The sequence below is a fragment of the Mytilus californianus genome, unplaced genomic scaffold, assembly GCF_021869535.1.
Source record: "Mytilus californianus isolate M0D057914Y unplaced genomic scaffold, xbMytCali1.0.p SCAF_4, whole genome shotgun sequence".
NCBI classification, from domain to species: Eukaryota; Metazoa; Mollusca; class Bivalvia; order Mytilida; family Mytilidae; genus Mytilus; species Mytilus californianus.
Genome location: NW_026262690.1, coordinates 109,944,200 through 109,960,258, shown reverse-complemented (window position 1 = coordinate 109,960,258; position 16,059 = coordinate 109,944,200). Strand labels below are relative to the sequence as shown.

Sequence of the window (16,059 nt, the reverse complement as noted above, 5' to 3'; positions counted from 1 at the left end):
TTTCTCGTTTTTTATATAGATTGGACCGTTGGTTTTCCTGTTTGAATTGTTTTACACTTGTCATTTTGGGGCCCTTTATAGCTTGTTGTTCGGTGTGAGCCAAGGCTCCGTGTTGAAGGCCGTACTTTGACCTATAATTGTTAACTTTTTACACATTGTGACTTTGATGGAGTGTTGTCTCATTGGCACTCATACCACATCTTCTTATTTCTATTCACAACATTTATAGAACTCCGAGTTAGAGTTTGACATCTGTCTATTGTTGAAGACTTTATGTTGCCCCCTAAGTGTCTTTTTATTATTTTTGTCGATGTGTTGCTCATCTTTAATTCGTATAAAGCTATCCAGAGGCCAGTTACTGATGGACGTAGTGTCTTAGTGATATCTGAATACTCCATTGATTACAGTGTGTTCTTGTGCTGTGCTGCTGATACATCACTGTTACGGATTAGAGGAAGGTTGGGTGCCCGCAAAATGGTTAAGTTCACCTCATTCTCTGTGTGCCTGTTCCAGGCCAGGAGCCTGTAGTTCAGTGATTGTGGTATTTATTCGTTTATTGATTGTACTAGACAAGTATATAAATTAGACCGTAAGTTTTCTCGTTTCAATTAATTTACATTTTGCCACACCTTTCTAATCTTGCTATGCGGTACGGGTTTTGTTCATTGTTGAAGGCCATACTGTTACACATAGTTGCTAACATCTACATCATTCGGTCTCTGGTTGAGTTGTCGTGTCCTTGGCAATCATACGACATCTTATTATTGTCATATACGATACACATTTTATATATTTTCATCAGTATAACAAAACAAAAAAAACACATTTACCATGTGTATTATATAACAAAAGTAGTTTTAATATATATAAAAACTGTACATTCATTTCATTGAAGAATTGATGAAAAATGGATAAAATGTGAATAACCCTCTACACTGCATCAGGCATTGCTTCATGGAAGAATTGCTGATGTAAGAGAAGGAGGAATAAGTACGGTATCGATGATATGAATAACACCATTGGACACTGAATCATCGGCTCTTTCTACAGTGGCTTTTCCAACCATAACTTTCCCTAAAAAAAATAAAGGAGAGTCATCTTCCAATCAAACATAATTATGGGCTAGATCTACACATGTACAGTTAAACATTATACATATTTGCAGTTAAACATCAAATATACATATTTGCAGTTAAACATTAAATATACATATTTGCAGTTAAACATTAAATATACATACTTGCAGTTAAACATTAAATATACATATTGATTTTGCAGTTAAACACTAGATATACATATTTACCGCTAAACACTAAATATACATATTTGCAGCTAAGGACTTAATGTATGCATATTAGTCGCGAAACACTAAATATACATAATTGTTGCTAAATACTAAATATGCATATTTGTCGATAAACACTACATGTACATATTTGCCGCTAAACCTTTCATATATTTTAATCTCTAAGCACAAAATACTAGTATTTGCTAATTACTTATTCAGAAAGCTTCACAAAGAAAATGGATTTTTTTTCAGTCGGTTATAGTTTCGAATTGGTAGCCATTGAAAAAATCTCTGTTCTGCGTCCCTCCGTTATACGCACCGAAATGGTTTTCGTCTCTTATCATCCGACATTCACCTCGCACTTTTGTAGATGAAACTCTTATCCATTCAAACGTTGTACATATTTAACTATTATATTATGTTGCAGATTTAATAAGAATAGGTATAATACATACACATACAATTAAGAGTAAACAAACAAAATGGATTCAAAAAATATTAAACAAACCTCCACTAATGGTGATTGTGACTGGTTTTCCTTCTACTGTTGTTGCTGACATTCCAGATGTTAAACCAGCACTATAGAACGTTCCAGAAACCACATGATAGGTCAAGACGTCGGTCAAGGCTGTCTTGTTTTTTAAAAGATTGTCCAATGTTCCAGCGGGCAATTTCTGGAAAGCTGCATTTGTGGGCGCAAACACGGTGAATGGACCAGGGCCTAAAATATAATAAAACTTGTAAAATATATATTACGGAAGTCAATGTCGCTTACAGCTACATATCTAACGCAGTAGCGTTCTGAAACTGTACAACAGCCTAGAGTTATCGTGTTCTAAAGGACATATCGAAATAGATAGAGAAGCTAAACTGTATAATCAACCATTTTTTTCTTCGAAATGAAACACGATTTATTCATAAGTTATTGTACATTATCCACCATCTTTATTGGGATGTTGGAAATTTAGATCTTCCTGCAATTTTTTAACAGTTTCCTATTGATATATAAGGAAGTGAAAAATATATTTACCTGAGAGCGTTTGTACGAGATCAGCAGCCTTGACAGCTGTGAGGAGAGTAGACAACATAGGATCCCGTCCTACCATTCCTGTTACCGGCACTATTGGTAGAGGAAACATGACTTTGTCTATAACATGGATGACTCCATTGGAAGCATTCTGATTTGGCATAACTACAGGGCTTCCTGATGCTGTAATCACCTGTCAATTAAATACAAAATATACACATTAGTTGTCTCTTTGACACATTCTACGTGTCCATTCTCTATTATACAGTGACATAGAAGAATGAAAAAAGTGTGGGGGACAAACGGTAGCTGACTGGTCTAAGTAGTTAATCTACAGTATCATAAGCATGTTAGCACTGAGGTTGTCATGTAGAACCTCGCATGTTTGACTTCTAACTTAATTAACTAGGATTGCCAGTTTTCCTTCCGAAGGTCAGTAGAGTTCTCGCCGGGAAACCCGATTTCCTCCACCAATACAAACCGACAGCAACGATATAGCCGATAGTGAGTGGGTGGACAGGGGTAAGGAAACATGAAAACGAGGTGGCGGAAAACAGGAGTCAGGATGGAAGGAAGTGGAAGTCAGAGGTATGGAAGTAGAAGCAGAGGGTGGGAACTGGTGGAAGAGGTGGGGTAAAATCTGGGATATTCTGGGGAAAAAATTACCGATTTTATTTTTGGAGTAAGGGGGAGGGAAGTTGAAGTTAGACACAAACAACTCCTGTCACATGACATTAAAGTATCACAATACCTAATGCAGATTGAAAGCTGCGGTTGGAAAGAAAAGAATTATTCAAGAGTTTCCGAATGTGAAGAACTGTTTTTAGTAAAGTTTCAGTCGCACTGCCTTAATATTGTCATTGTCAGCAATTCAGTCAAAAGTTGTCCGAAAATTTAATGGAAATTCTAGGTAAGATTGTGCGGAATTCTGAACGAAATTTCAAGAAATTAATATTCGAAGCGAATTAAATGTAATTTATCGCTGTTTTTTACGTACATTCTATACATTTACAGATCCTTTTCATATTTTTCTAATTGATAATACTTCTGGAAATATAAATGGTACGTATTTCACTTTTTTCGAAAATGAAACAAAGCCAAAATATCTCGGGGAAAAGGCTTTACACTTAATCCATTGAATTCCTGTTGGATGTGTACTAACTGATATTTAAGTCTCAGATACCTGATTTTTTTTTATTAGACTTAGTTGTTATGTTGGCTTTGAACTAGTTTTCATTAACTGCGAGTACTCTCAGATCTCTACTTTGCGCCTTTAATGATTTTGTAAGTTTATTTTTGTGCATGGTATCTATCTGATGTGTTTAGCTCTATTCAACTGATTTTTATAGTGTGTTCTTATGTCGTGCTGTTACACCACTGTCCTAGATTAAGGGGCAGGTTGGGCACCAGCATGCATTTTTAACCCCGCCACACTCTGTTTGTGCCTGTCCGAAGCCAGGAGCCTGTAATTCAGTGGTGTCGTTGGTCGCTGTCTATCATATTTGTCTTTTGTTTTAGTGCATAAATCATATCTTTAGTTTGAATTGTTTAACAATTGTCATTTCGGGGCCTTTTTATAGTTTGCTATTGGTATGGGTTTTGCTCATTGTTGAAGCCTACGGTGACCTATAGTTGATAAATTCTATGTCATTTGGTCTATGGTGGTCACATCTTCTTATTTTCATATTTTAATCAAAATAAAGCTATTTTAAAAAAAGTTTGAAAATAACTAATTTAGATCGTTGAGAACCTTAATATTTCCTTAACAATAGAACGTGATTAAAACGTTCAGCTGATTTTATCAGAGTTACCTCCCTGTAGTGTTATGTACAAATTTTTACTCATTTTTACTTTTTTTTTTTTCTCGTCATTCTAAATTATATCAATTACCATATGGTTAAACCTAAATTATTTAAATTCCCAAAAAGGCGCAAGCCAGGGCCGACCGTGCAAGGGCTGTATAGCCAGTCAAGGTTGTTAAAAACTTCCATACATATATAAACAAAAAAACTGGGGGAATGGCATGAGCTCTAAAAGTAGCGAGACCGGGTTCATCGACAGGATCACAGTCTCCTACTAGGCATACATCACTCGCCATGAGAATACACACTCCCTCAGCCAGAAGGGCACAATCGGAAAGTCATATTGTTCATTAACATTTTCATATATTCTCCACGTGTTCATGTTCTTATACATTCTTGGCTTTATTTTGTTTGGTTTTGGGCCTTCCTGGTGAAGGTATTTATATATATGTAGAAAATCTCTCGTGGTATTTTCATTTTCATATATACTAGTTGCAAATTATATATTAATACGTGACAGTAATAAAATCTGATGCAGACTCAGTCACAACACATTCATTTCAATTGTTATCAAAACATTCCCGAACAATCCTCTAATTACCTTTCCGCCTTGGTAAATGTTGATACGGACTTTAGCCATTGGGTTTAGTGAAGGAGCAACCAGTTCATTGGACAGCTGTGTTGAATATACTTTCCCGCTAAGGACATGGAACTTCAGTACGTCAGCTAGCAGTTTTTTGTCCTTTTTTAATAGTTCTACTACTTTTGGTGGTAATTTGTTGAAAGCATCATCAGTTGGTCCAAACACAGTAAAGGGTCCTGAACAAAATTATAAAATAAAAATTTAAAACTACATGTTAAACAAAATCGAGAATGGAAATGGGGAATGTGTCAAAGAGACAACCCGACCAAAGAGCAGAAAACAGCCCAAGGCCACCAATGGATCTTCAACACAGCGAGAAAATCCCGCAACCAGAGACGGGCTTCAGCTGGCCCCTAAGCAAAAATGTGTACTAGTTCAGTGAAAATGCACGTCACACTAAACTCGAAACATATAAATGAACTAAAAATAAAAAAACATACAAGACTAACAAAGGCCAGAGGCTCCTGACTTGAAGCAGGCGCACAAATGTGTGCCTATATTTAATATAAAATTTGATGCAACAGTGGAGAAAGCTAGTAGGAAAATTCGCCATTTCAGGATCTAACGCATTCTGAGTAATATTTTCAAAAGCGTATAACATTGAAACGTTGTGATTGACTAACAACGTCCAACGACGAATTACAACAACAAAAAAGAAGTCGAAAAAACAGTACAAAAAAGTAACTGGTTAAACATTTACTTTTTCCATTGAATTATTGAGGTATAAATGTAAATACTTGAGGTTAAGAATGTGTGGGTCTTACCTCAATGATACAGCAACTCGTTGTCACAAAACTCATAAGAGACAATCATAAAAGATTCAGCAACAGATAAGTACAAAAAATGTACATATGTACAATATGTCGAGCTCTAAATCGCCTCGAGTCTTGTACTTTTCTTACAGAATAAACGAATGTTTTCATGAACACAGGTGGGAGAGCGGGTGGGAATCCTCCACTCTTTCTCACAACTTACACACATATTAATATACGAAACGGAAACCGGTAAAGAGTATTATACTTTAATATGTTGGTCTTTAAAGTTCCAAAGTTTTATTAATTTGCATATAGCATATATATATATGTGCATGCAAAACAAACTTGGTAGAGGGGTCTAAATACAGCACAAACAACATTTTCCAAAAGACCAAAAAAGTTAAAAAGTATATTTAAACAAAACGCATTTGACTAACAGGTCGAACAACGGATTTTCTTAAACCCTGCTGACTGCCATTGGCGATTGCCAAATAAACGGATCACAAGATGTAACAAAATGGATCTGTATTATTAATTTAATACCAAACAGAAAACAATAAACTTGCGGAAAAGATGGTATACCGCAAACATGAAGTGCAAAAATTTGTACACCATATCCGGATTTCGACAATTAATGTCTCTTCAGTGATGTTAGGAATCGAAACGGTATTTGGAAGGCCATATAATTTACCTCAATTTAGGATAGACTCTTGAATTTTGAAGAATCGAAATAGGATGAACGGATCATATAAACCCGAAATCAAATATAATACAAGCCCAAACGAAAAAAATATAAATAAGTCTAAATTGAAAACAACGTTCAAACCTATGATTGCGTTGGATAAAAACCGCAATTTTTATACATGTGCATGCAAAACAAAACCTTGGTAGAGGGGTCTAAATACAGCCCAAGCAACATTTTCCAAAAGACCAAAAAAGTGAAAAAGTATATTTAAACAAAACGCATTTCACTAACAGGTCGAACAACGGATGTTCTTAAACCCTATGATATATGTATACAGAATGTGTTTTCAGCCTTGTATCACCATCACTGGTGATCCGATGGATAAAATCTGTTGTAGAGTTGTCACTGGTTCAGACGTACTTATATACATAGTGGGACCGTTCCAAAAAATATGTTTTTCCTTTCCCTTTTTCGTTATACATAAATATATTCTTGTCCCTCAACTTTTAGTTACGCTCACACAATGTTCTATAGTTAGTTCTGCCACCCTTGCAATTCTTTGTAATCTGCTATAGTATTCAAAATCTATAAAGATCAGGCACCCCTGTTTACAGTATTACTTTCCTGTGACATCTAGCAAACAATTCAGTGGAATAAATCATTTTGAAAATTCTGAATAAGCTACATTAAAATGAAAAATGTACTGTACCAATAATTCGACGACCAGTTTAATCATATTTTTTTGTTTAACTATACCTCCATTTGCAAGGGTGTCTGCTAGACCAGCCTCTGTCACAAACTGAACTAATGTTTTTGCTCCTAGTTTTGTAGCTAACTGTACTAGATTATCTGTCTGTCCAAGAGCAGGAATGGCCAGGCAGGCAAGCAAACCAAAACAAATGAGCTTCATTATAGTTATGTTCAGTGTTTACAGTTGACCAGTGTTCCTCAGTCTCCTGTTCGTCAGCACCGATTATGATTTTTATATCAAACGGTCACGAGATCAACAGCACGCGACCAGTCCACGTTTTTAAAATCTTAAGACAGATACAGGTGACAAGATAAATAATGTTATATAACTGACCAACATCAAGTACATGATAAGTTTAAGGTCAAATTCTTTGGTAGCTATGTTGAATAATAACTAGTAACGTTGTTCATTTTCTTCGCGAACGTGTATCTGTTACAGTGAATTTGTAGAATTAGGGATTATAAAATGATTTATTTATTGAAATAATGCACTATTATACCCCAATGGGGGTTGATGTCATACATGAAAACAAAACAACTCATTACATAATAATCACAAAAATAACAAGTGAAACTGTGAGCTACTGCTCACTGATGATACCCCCGCCAAAATACTTGACGTTAAACAGGAAATTCTGGAGTGATGAATCTGAAAACGCATCACACGGTATAGCTGACTTATATAAACGCTGAAACCAAATTTCAAAAATCCTTGTAATGTAGTTCCTGAGACACATGCGACGAAAAATATTCATGGGACGGACGGACTTACGGATGGATGGATGGATGGACTGACGGACGGATGGGCAGACAAAGGTAAAATAGTATGCCCTTTTTTTTAAAGCGGGGGTATAATTAAAAAAAAGACATGAATTATCACTGGTAACTTAAGTGTTTATATATGATAACTAAAATTTTCAGGAATTATGCATAATCACTAGAAAAAATGTCTGGAATTATACATAATAATTTGAATGAAGAGACAATCAATAAAGATAAAGTGAAATAATTGTTTCTATAAAATCACATTTAAACATCTTTAGAAACATAAACATGATAAATATTAAAATCTTATGCACAATATTCTAATATTACAAACTACATTGTAAATTTGAAAGACATCTACTATGAGGGTCTGGGTGGGGGTCCCTCATTTCTTTATTCTTTAATTTTTTAGATGCATTTTCTCTATACTTTTATTTATTTTGCCCATTATTCTCTATTCTGTATATTTTAGCACACTACTATTCTCTATTCTTATTTTTTTGTCTATTTTTGTCAATTCTTTATCTTAAGCCCTTTATTTTGCTCTATTTGCCCATTATTCTGTATTCTGTAAACCCCATCCAGACCTTTTACTATAATTGAACATTTGCTTTGCTTATCCTTGTTTTTTGCAACAAAAAAATACCCCCAAAAAAACTTTAGCCTTCATAAATTGATTCTGATTTTACTGTATTTTGAAGAGAAATAAAGTGTTCTTTGAAACATCTGAAGGTGCATAAAAAGGTCAATCAGACACCTTAAATTGATTACTTGTGTATTATCTGAGCATAATTTCATGTTTCATAGTCAGGCGTTATCCTTTTCAGCCCTTTTATGAACTATGGCCATTTTTTGTCTCCCTTTCCACGATCATCATGAGGAATCGGTATCACAGCCTCCAAAATTATGTCCGATCTTTGCCAAGCATGTGTTCTGTTTGTCTTTCCAGACGTTTACTTGCATTTCTTTGCTTAGATAGAATTCTTTGTTCGTTAACTTTCATCCCCTTTGTTTTACAGCAAATTACATGATCTGTGCATTTATGTTGGTACTATTAATTTTAATTTACTTATTTATAAATCAGAAGATGTGGTATGAGTGCCAATGAGACAACTCTCCATCCAAGTCACAATGCGTAAAAAGTAAACAATTATAGGTCAAAGTATACGGCCTTTAACACGGAGCCTTGTCTCACACCGAACAGCAAGCTATAAAGAACCCCAAAATGACTAGTGTCAAACAATTCAAACAGGAAAACCAACGGTCTAATCTATATAAAAAACGAGATGTTTATGAGTTACTGTGGTTTAACACAGTTAGATAAAATATCACCAGAAAAAAACTGTTCACTTTAATAAGATTTGATAAATGGACAGGGAATTAAAACTGTCCACTTAAACCATAAAGAGGTTATACATATAATTTATTTTTACCAAGCAGAGATTTTTTGTACATTGATTATTCCTGAAATTCAAGGGAATTTATAAAATAATTCTTAAAATTTTCAGTGATGATGTAGAATCACTGGTCATTTTCAGGGATTATATATAATCATTAATGATTTTAGTGATTATGCAAAATCCCTGAAAAATCAGGGATTATACAAATTCACTGTAACATATCTACTTCAGTGTTTAGGGTGAACAGTCTTTTCAACTGATTTTCATAGTTTGTTTTATGTTAAACTGTAACACCACTGTCCCGGGTTAGGGGAGGGTTGAGCGCTCACAAACATGTTTAACCCCGCAACATTCTGTATGTGCCTGTCCAAAGTCAGGAACCTGTAGTTCAGTAGTTGTTGTTGGTTCATGTCTGTCAAATTTGTTTTTCGTTAATTGTTTTGTTTTAAATTAGGCCGTTAGTTTTTCTCAATTGAATTGTTTCATATTTTTCATGTCGGGGCCTTTTATAGCCGACTATACGGTATGGGTTTTGTCATTGTTGAAGGCTGTACGGTTGCCTATAATTGCTTACATCCACTTCATTTAAATTTTGGTGGATAGTTGTCTCATTTGCAATCATACCACATCTCATTGTTTTTATATTTCCACAACAGATAGACAAATAGATCTGTTCACGAGATAAAAACTACATCAAAAGGAATGTTGTTAGTCTGTTTGTCTTTTGCTTTTTTGCCATGGCGTAGTCAGTTGTTTTTTACTTATGAGTTAGAATGTCCCTTTGGTATATTTCGCCTCTATTTTGGTGTCAGACCACCAATTACTCCCTCAAATTATAAAAGTAGTCCTACTCTGACACTAAATAGTGCTTTTGATGTCCTTGTTCACTTGAACTAACCAACAAATTTGCAGAAATGAAACTGTTGATGAAAGAGAAATATATTAAGATCATTTTGAGCCAAAATTTACTTGTCTATGAGTTTGCATTAAAAATTCAGGATAAATGCGCTCCATATAGTATACTAATTTAAGATTTCCAGAAAACCAGGAGTTATTTTGGTAGTACCTGTGTTTCCAAGATCAGATTTTTCTTATAAGATTTTAAACATGGGTTGAAAATTGGCACGTAGAAAGGTGATACATGTACAATTCAGGATATACCTGTTTTTTATGAAGTTAAACTTATTAAGGTAAAATATTTACAAAGCTGTGAAAATTGCCAAATTTGGTTGAACATATAGGGATTTTTAATTGGTGGTCTGACACCTTTTGCAGTAACCAGTGAAAATCTTAGAGAAAACTAAAGAATTCTATATACAGTATTTTTCATACCTATAACTTACGGGTTTCTATCGTAAGATGAGGCAGGGCGAAATGATAGTTTGTTGAAAACTCCCCTTACCCAGAAAACCTCCTCTGGTGGTTCTGTCCAGTATGATTCGGGCTTTGCCAAAATCGACAAAATTCATCGGGCTAATTATACCTGTTACGTTATTTTTTACCCCCTCCATCATTCGCTTAGTAATTGGCAAGCCAATGCTGAAATAATAAAAGTTCGGGTGTACTGACATCGTATAAATGTTACACAACACATGATTACAGATTAGTACGCTCGTCTGTTATCAATGCCTTCATTATGAAGTCTTTATCAATAGTCGTATGTTTGAACTTGTGATGGACATAACAATCACAGTCGATTATAACCGAATAAAATTGTATAATCAATTTTGTATGTTTACAAATACTCTCTCTCTCTCTCTCTCTCTCTTAGGTGCAATAAATCACATATTAGGAAGTCCTCCCAATCATCGTTTCGGTCCACAGGCACCTGTTTCTGAAAACAATTACCTATAGTATATAGATATTTTTTTTCAGAGACAAGTGCCTGTGTTTCAGTCATATTGGTATTTTTGTAGCTCTTGTATTGCTGTTCATTTTTGCTATTAACTGTTTTTATCTACCTATTATAGTTTTCAGGAAAATTTGTATTAGTCGAAAATTGTCATTTAATGAAAATTAATCGTATCAGGAATCCTCTTATGGTTTCAATCATTTGGTTTTTTTTGTAGAACTTTTATTGCTGGTAATTTCTGCTGTTTACAGTTCCGGCTACCTTCCTACAAGGATTTATATATTTGTCACTATACAAATCCTTGATAAATACTATAATTTTCAAAATAGATAAAAACACTAAAATTTGTCAAACTCCTTAACAAGTCACCTAATATAGTTTCTGTAAATCGACAGTGCCTGTCATATTTGTTTTTGTAAATTTTTAACCGGGCCGTTTTCCGACAGAAGTCCGGTTATAATGATTTGGGTTTGTACGGGGGGCTAGTACGTGACTCCAGTTGTTCCCGTTCTATATAAACGTATGAACCGTTCAACCAATGCTTTTCAAATTTAAATCTGTTGAAACTGATCACAGGCTCTTGGGAAATAGACATCCCCTCTTTTTTTTATTATTCATTTTAGGTAAAGTTTCTTCATTTCTTTAGTGTTTAACTTATTTTCCCCTTTTTAACTATATGCCATATCTTTACAATTGAATAATAACAGTATGATATGACCGATGCCTCTCAACTTTCATTTTCCTCATTATACTGATAACAAGATGAAAGTCAATTAAGTTCGGTATCGACGATTTTTACATCGGATGTGACCTTGAGAGGTCATACCGGTATTATGTTGCCGCAGAAATTTTCTTGCCGTTTGACTGATAACCGAACGTATTTCGTATAATTACACGGATATTATCGAGTGCAAAATAACATTCCTTATCGCTTGTTATATATCAATTTTATCAATAAATATTCATGAAAATAATTTTTAAGAAAATAGATAAATGTATGAAAATGTTTTGTCGTGAGAAATATATATATCAATAACAAATCATGGATACCGAAAATTTGTGTTAACGCAGGCGGAAGAATATCTCGAGAACGTTTTGCAACAATAGCGGGAAAAAAGGAATAAAATTGAGAATGGAAATGAGGAATATGTCAAAAAGACAACAACCCGACCAAAGAGCAGACAACAACCCGACCAAAGAGCAGACAACAACCCGACCAAAGAGCAGACAACAACCCGACCAAAGAGCAGACAACAGCCGAAGGCCACCAATGGGTCTTCAACGCTGCGAGAAAATCCCGCACCCAGAGGTGGTCCTCAGCTGGCCCCTAAATAAAATTGTGTACTAGTTCAGTGTAAATGGTCGTCACACTAAACTCCAAAACATATAAATGAACTTAAATTAAAAAACATACAAAAGTAACAAAGGCCAGAGGCTCCTGACTTGGGACAGGCGCAAAAATGCGGCGGGGTTAAACATGTTTTGTGAGATCTCAACCATCTCCTATACCTCTAGCCAATGTCAGTTGAATAAAGAAACACATAGCAATACGCACAGTAAAACTCAGTTTAAAAGAAGTTCGAGTCCGATGTCAGAGTAGGTAACAAAAGAAACTAAGCAAAATGACAATGATACATAAATGAAAAAAGGACTACTAGCAGTTACTGACATGCCAGCTCCAGACCTCAATTAACTTGACTGATTGAAAGATTATGTCTTCATCATATGAAAATCAAGTACAATCCCTCCCGTTAGGGGTTTAGTATCATACCATCATAAAATATATGAGAAGAACATAACCCGTATCATGCCAACAACTGGTTTTGCCTACTCAAATCCAATCTATTAGAAAAACGAATTATTACAGAAGCGTGTCCACCACGCACTTGCACTGCACTATCATTAGAATAGTAGAATATAATGATATATAAATGGATGAAAATTTGCCTGTAGAGTTATTAAGATGATCTGCTATATATATATAACTGGTATACAAATTGTTTGCACCTGTCCTAAGTCAGGAATCTGATATTCAGTAGTTGTCGTTTGTTGATGTGGTTCATAAGTGTTTCTCTTTTCTTGTTTTTTATATAGATTAGACCGTTGGTTTTCCCGTTTGAATGGTTTTACTCTAGTAATTTTGGGGGCCCTTTATAGTTTGCTGTTCGGTGTGAGCCAAGGCTCCGTGTTGAAGACCGTACTTTGACCTATAATGGTTTACTTTTATTAAATTTTGGCTTAGATGGAGAGTTGTCTCATTGGCACTCATACCACATCTTCTTAAATGAAAATATTGATATAATATATAACAACAAACCAGAGTATACTGATAACAAATGATTATATATCACTACAATATAATAATTATTACGGTGAGGTTGAATTCCCTGTCATTTATTCATCATCCACACAGGAACTTGTCTCAGAAAAAATATATCTATGTACCTTAAACTAACTTTCAGGTATAGAGATGTGATTTTTTTTCTGAGACAAGTGCTTGTGACCATCCACCTGAGAACTTGCGGTCATCCGATGTTCAGTACTTCAGTACTTTGATTACTTTTACCGTTCAGGAGTCATAGATATCGTTCTAGTTTGGATTGATAAGGAAATAATACTTTATGTCGTTTCGTTGCGAGAAATAACTTAGCCCGCAATGACATCAGGTGCCAAAAAAAATCAAACGAAAAAAAAAACCAACGCCCTGAATTTTGACAATTCAATAAACGAAAACAAATATAACAGACAAACAGACACACAACGAGACAACACCTGCACTGTTAAAATGGTGTTTAGATCCTAAACACAATTCTTAGCACATTTTTGTGCACTTTTTTACACGTTTTGGTCTAAACGTGTCTCAGTACAATGTGTTTAGAATTGTGTTTAGGATCTTGTTTAGCTTAGAAATAAGTGTTTTATTCCTAAACACTTTCATTCTAAAACACATTGAAAAGTGTTTAAATTCAAGACATGTTTACATTTAATGTGCTTATTGAGAAATGCGTTTAGAAATTAAACACAATCCTAAACACGTTTCGATCTAAACATGCAATACAAGTGTTTAATTTCTAAGCACGATTTTTACAGTGTGCAATATGACGACCAATGAATTACAGGCTCTGCCTGACTTGGGATAGGTGCATATAATAAGTGGCGGTTTTAAAATTGTTTTGAGCGCTCAACATTCCTCAATAACCTAGCTAGGACAATGGTCTAGCAGTATAACACAAGAAAAGGCTGTAAAAATCAGTTGGACTCCGATATCAGATTGGCACAAAGTACAAAAAAACCTAATATAAAGGCAAAATTTAGACACAATGTATATATATATATATATATACCAATCTAGGAGTATAATCGCAGGCCGCTGTGTAATTAAATTACGACTCACTAATTTCTTTCTAAAATTATAACTTAATTACGATGTCAGATTGCCGTGATCCTGGTCAATTTTTATACCAAAGTTCGCCAATAACTCTTACGGAAGATTTCCATGATAGTTCAGTAGGTAGACTCTGTTGTAGAGTAGATTAATGACTTATTGGACACTCGGAGGGGATTTTTCTTTCACAGGTCAGCACACTATATGGGTCATTTTCAAAAAATGTAGAATTTTCAGTACACCTATGCTAAAATCTTTATTTTTAAAGGAAAATGCAGTTGTAAGTATTTGTAGGATTTATGAGTCGGAACATCAATAGAAAATAAACACGATTTAGATCTATTTTGATCAAACTAAAATATATTTAATTTAAGTCAGATTTTTGTGTAGTTTGTGTACGTACAGTGTCAGGGTAACACATTTCAAATGATTTTTTTACTAACTTCTGATTGCCTTGATATCTGCAAAAGGAACTATTTTAGAATGTAAATAATAAATCTTACGAAAAATCACAACTTCTTTTTTATACTATGTAACATTTTGTCTACAAACCAAATTCAATCTGCGTATACATGAAATGCATAGAAAATGAAAGGATATGGAGTAAATGTACATGGGACAAAATCGCACACAATACATAGAAAACATAGAAAATTATCAATGAACAGGGCTTTTATTCCTGTTCTTCATCTTGACAGTTGATGTAGGGTCTTCAATGTCTATCCTGTTACCGCTACTAAATCAACCGTTAATTTTTTTTCTCCATATGAATATGGAACTATTCAGTGATGATTTCAAAAGCACAAAGCATCCTAAAAATTTAACACAGCACGTTTTTTTGCATAACAGTGTTGAGAAAAGAAAATTCAAGACATCCAGTGAACAAAATTAATGGGTACCCTTTCGTCACGTATATGCTGTTACCAACATATTTATTAATTACACCTGAATATTGTACTTGTAAAAAGTGCAATTACGAGTTGGAAACCAAAATCACAGCAGAAAAAACTTTATCACTTCATCAAAGGGAGTAGTTATTTCACAACCAGGACAACAGCATTCATAAATGAAGAAATTTGTCTATATAGTTATGTCACCTATCCTGTTACTATGGTTACATATTTACAAGATTTGATTAGTAAATTTGGCTGTACCTGTAGAAAACGGATTAAAAACGGTATTTCACATCCTAAATTATACGGTAATATTGTACTTAAAGCGCGGAAATCACTATGTGATCCGTGTAAACTCATCGAACCTTTAAACAAACTTATTTGTAAAGGTTATCTTACCAATGTTGTAATTAGATCTTTGAATATAGTTTACATTGGCACTAATATCGATTTTGTCATCAGCAAATTAAAACATAACTAAATTTGTATTCTTTTCAAACGGGATGTATAAAGACACACCCACGTTCATTTTGATCTATAAAGAGGTTTACTCCTATAAATCCTACTGCCTGTCGATATATTTATTTTTGGCATTGCAAAAGTCATGTCTTCTTTGACTGTCCATGACGTTAAAATACTAAATCCCTGGGATGTGTTTTAGTTGATTTTAGTCTCTGATGCATGATTTTTTATTATTAATTGTTTTTGGCTTTTAACTAGCTGTCAGTAACTGCGAGTACTCTCAAATTGTACTTTCTTGTTTATTTGACCTGTTGATACTAATTGTAATGTTTTTTTGTTATTTAATGTTATA

The 16,059-nt window shown here is 34.3% G+C and overlaps 1 protein-coding gene across 1 annotated transcript; it reads right to left on the bottom strand.

The window, feature by feature from the left end:
* Positions 1–825: 825 nt before the first annotated feature.
* On the bottom strand, positions 826–7,164 carry LOC127739108 (transforming growth factor-beta-induced protein ig-h3-like). Its single transcript, XM_052250697.1, has 5 exons — positions 6,957–7,164; positions 4,719–4,936; positions 2,319–2,508; positions 1,797–2,009; positions 826–1,074 (listed from the first exon to the last, which is right to left on the bottom strand). Exons 1-5 carry the CDS (start codon positions 7,108–7,110, stop codon positions 953–955), a joined length of 897 nt encoding a protein of 298 aa, XP_052106657.1. The 5' UTR covers positions 7,111–7,164; the 3' UTR covers positions 826–952.
* Positions 7,165–16,059: the final 8,895 nt, after the last annotated feature.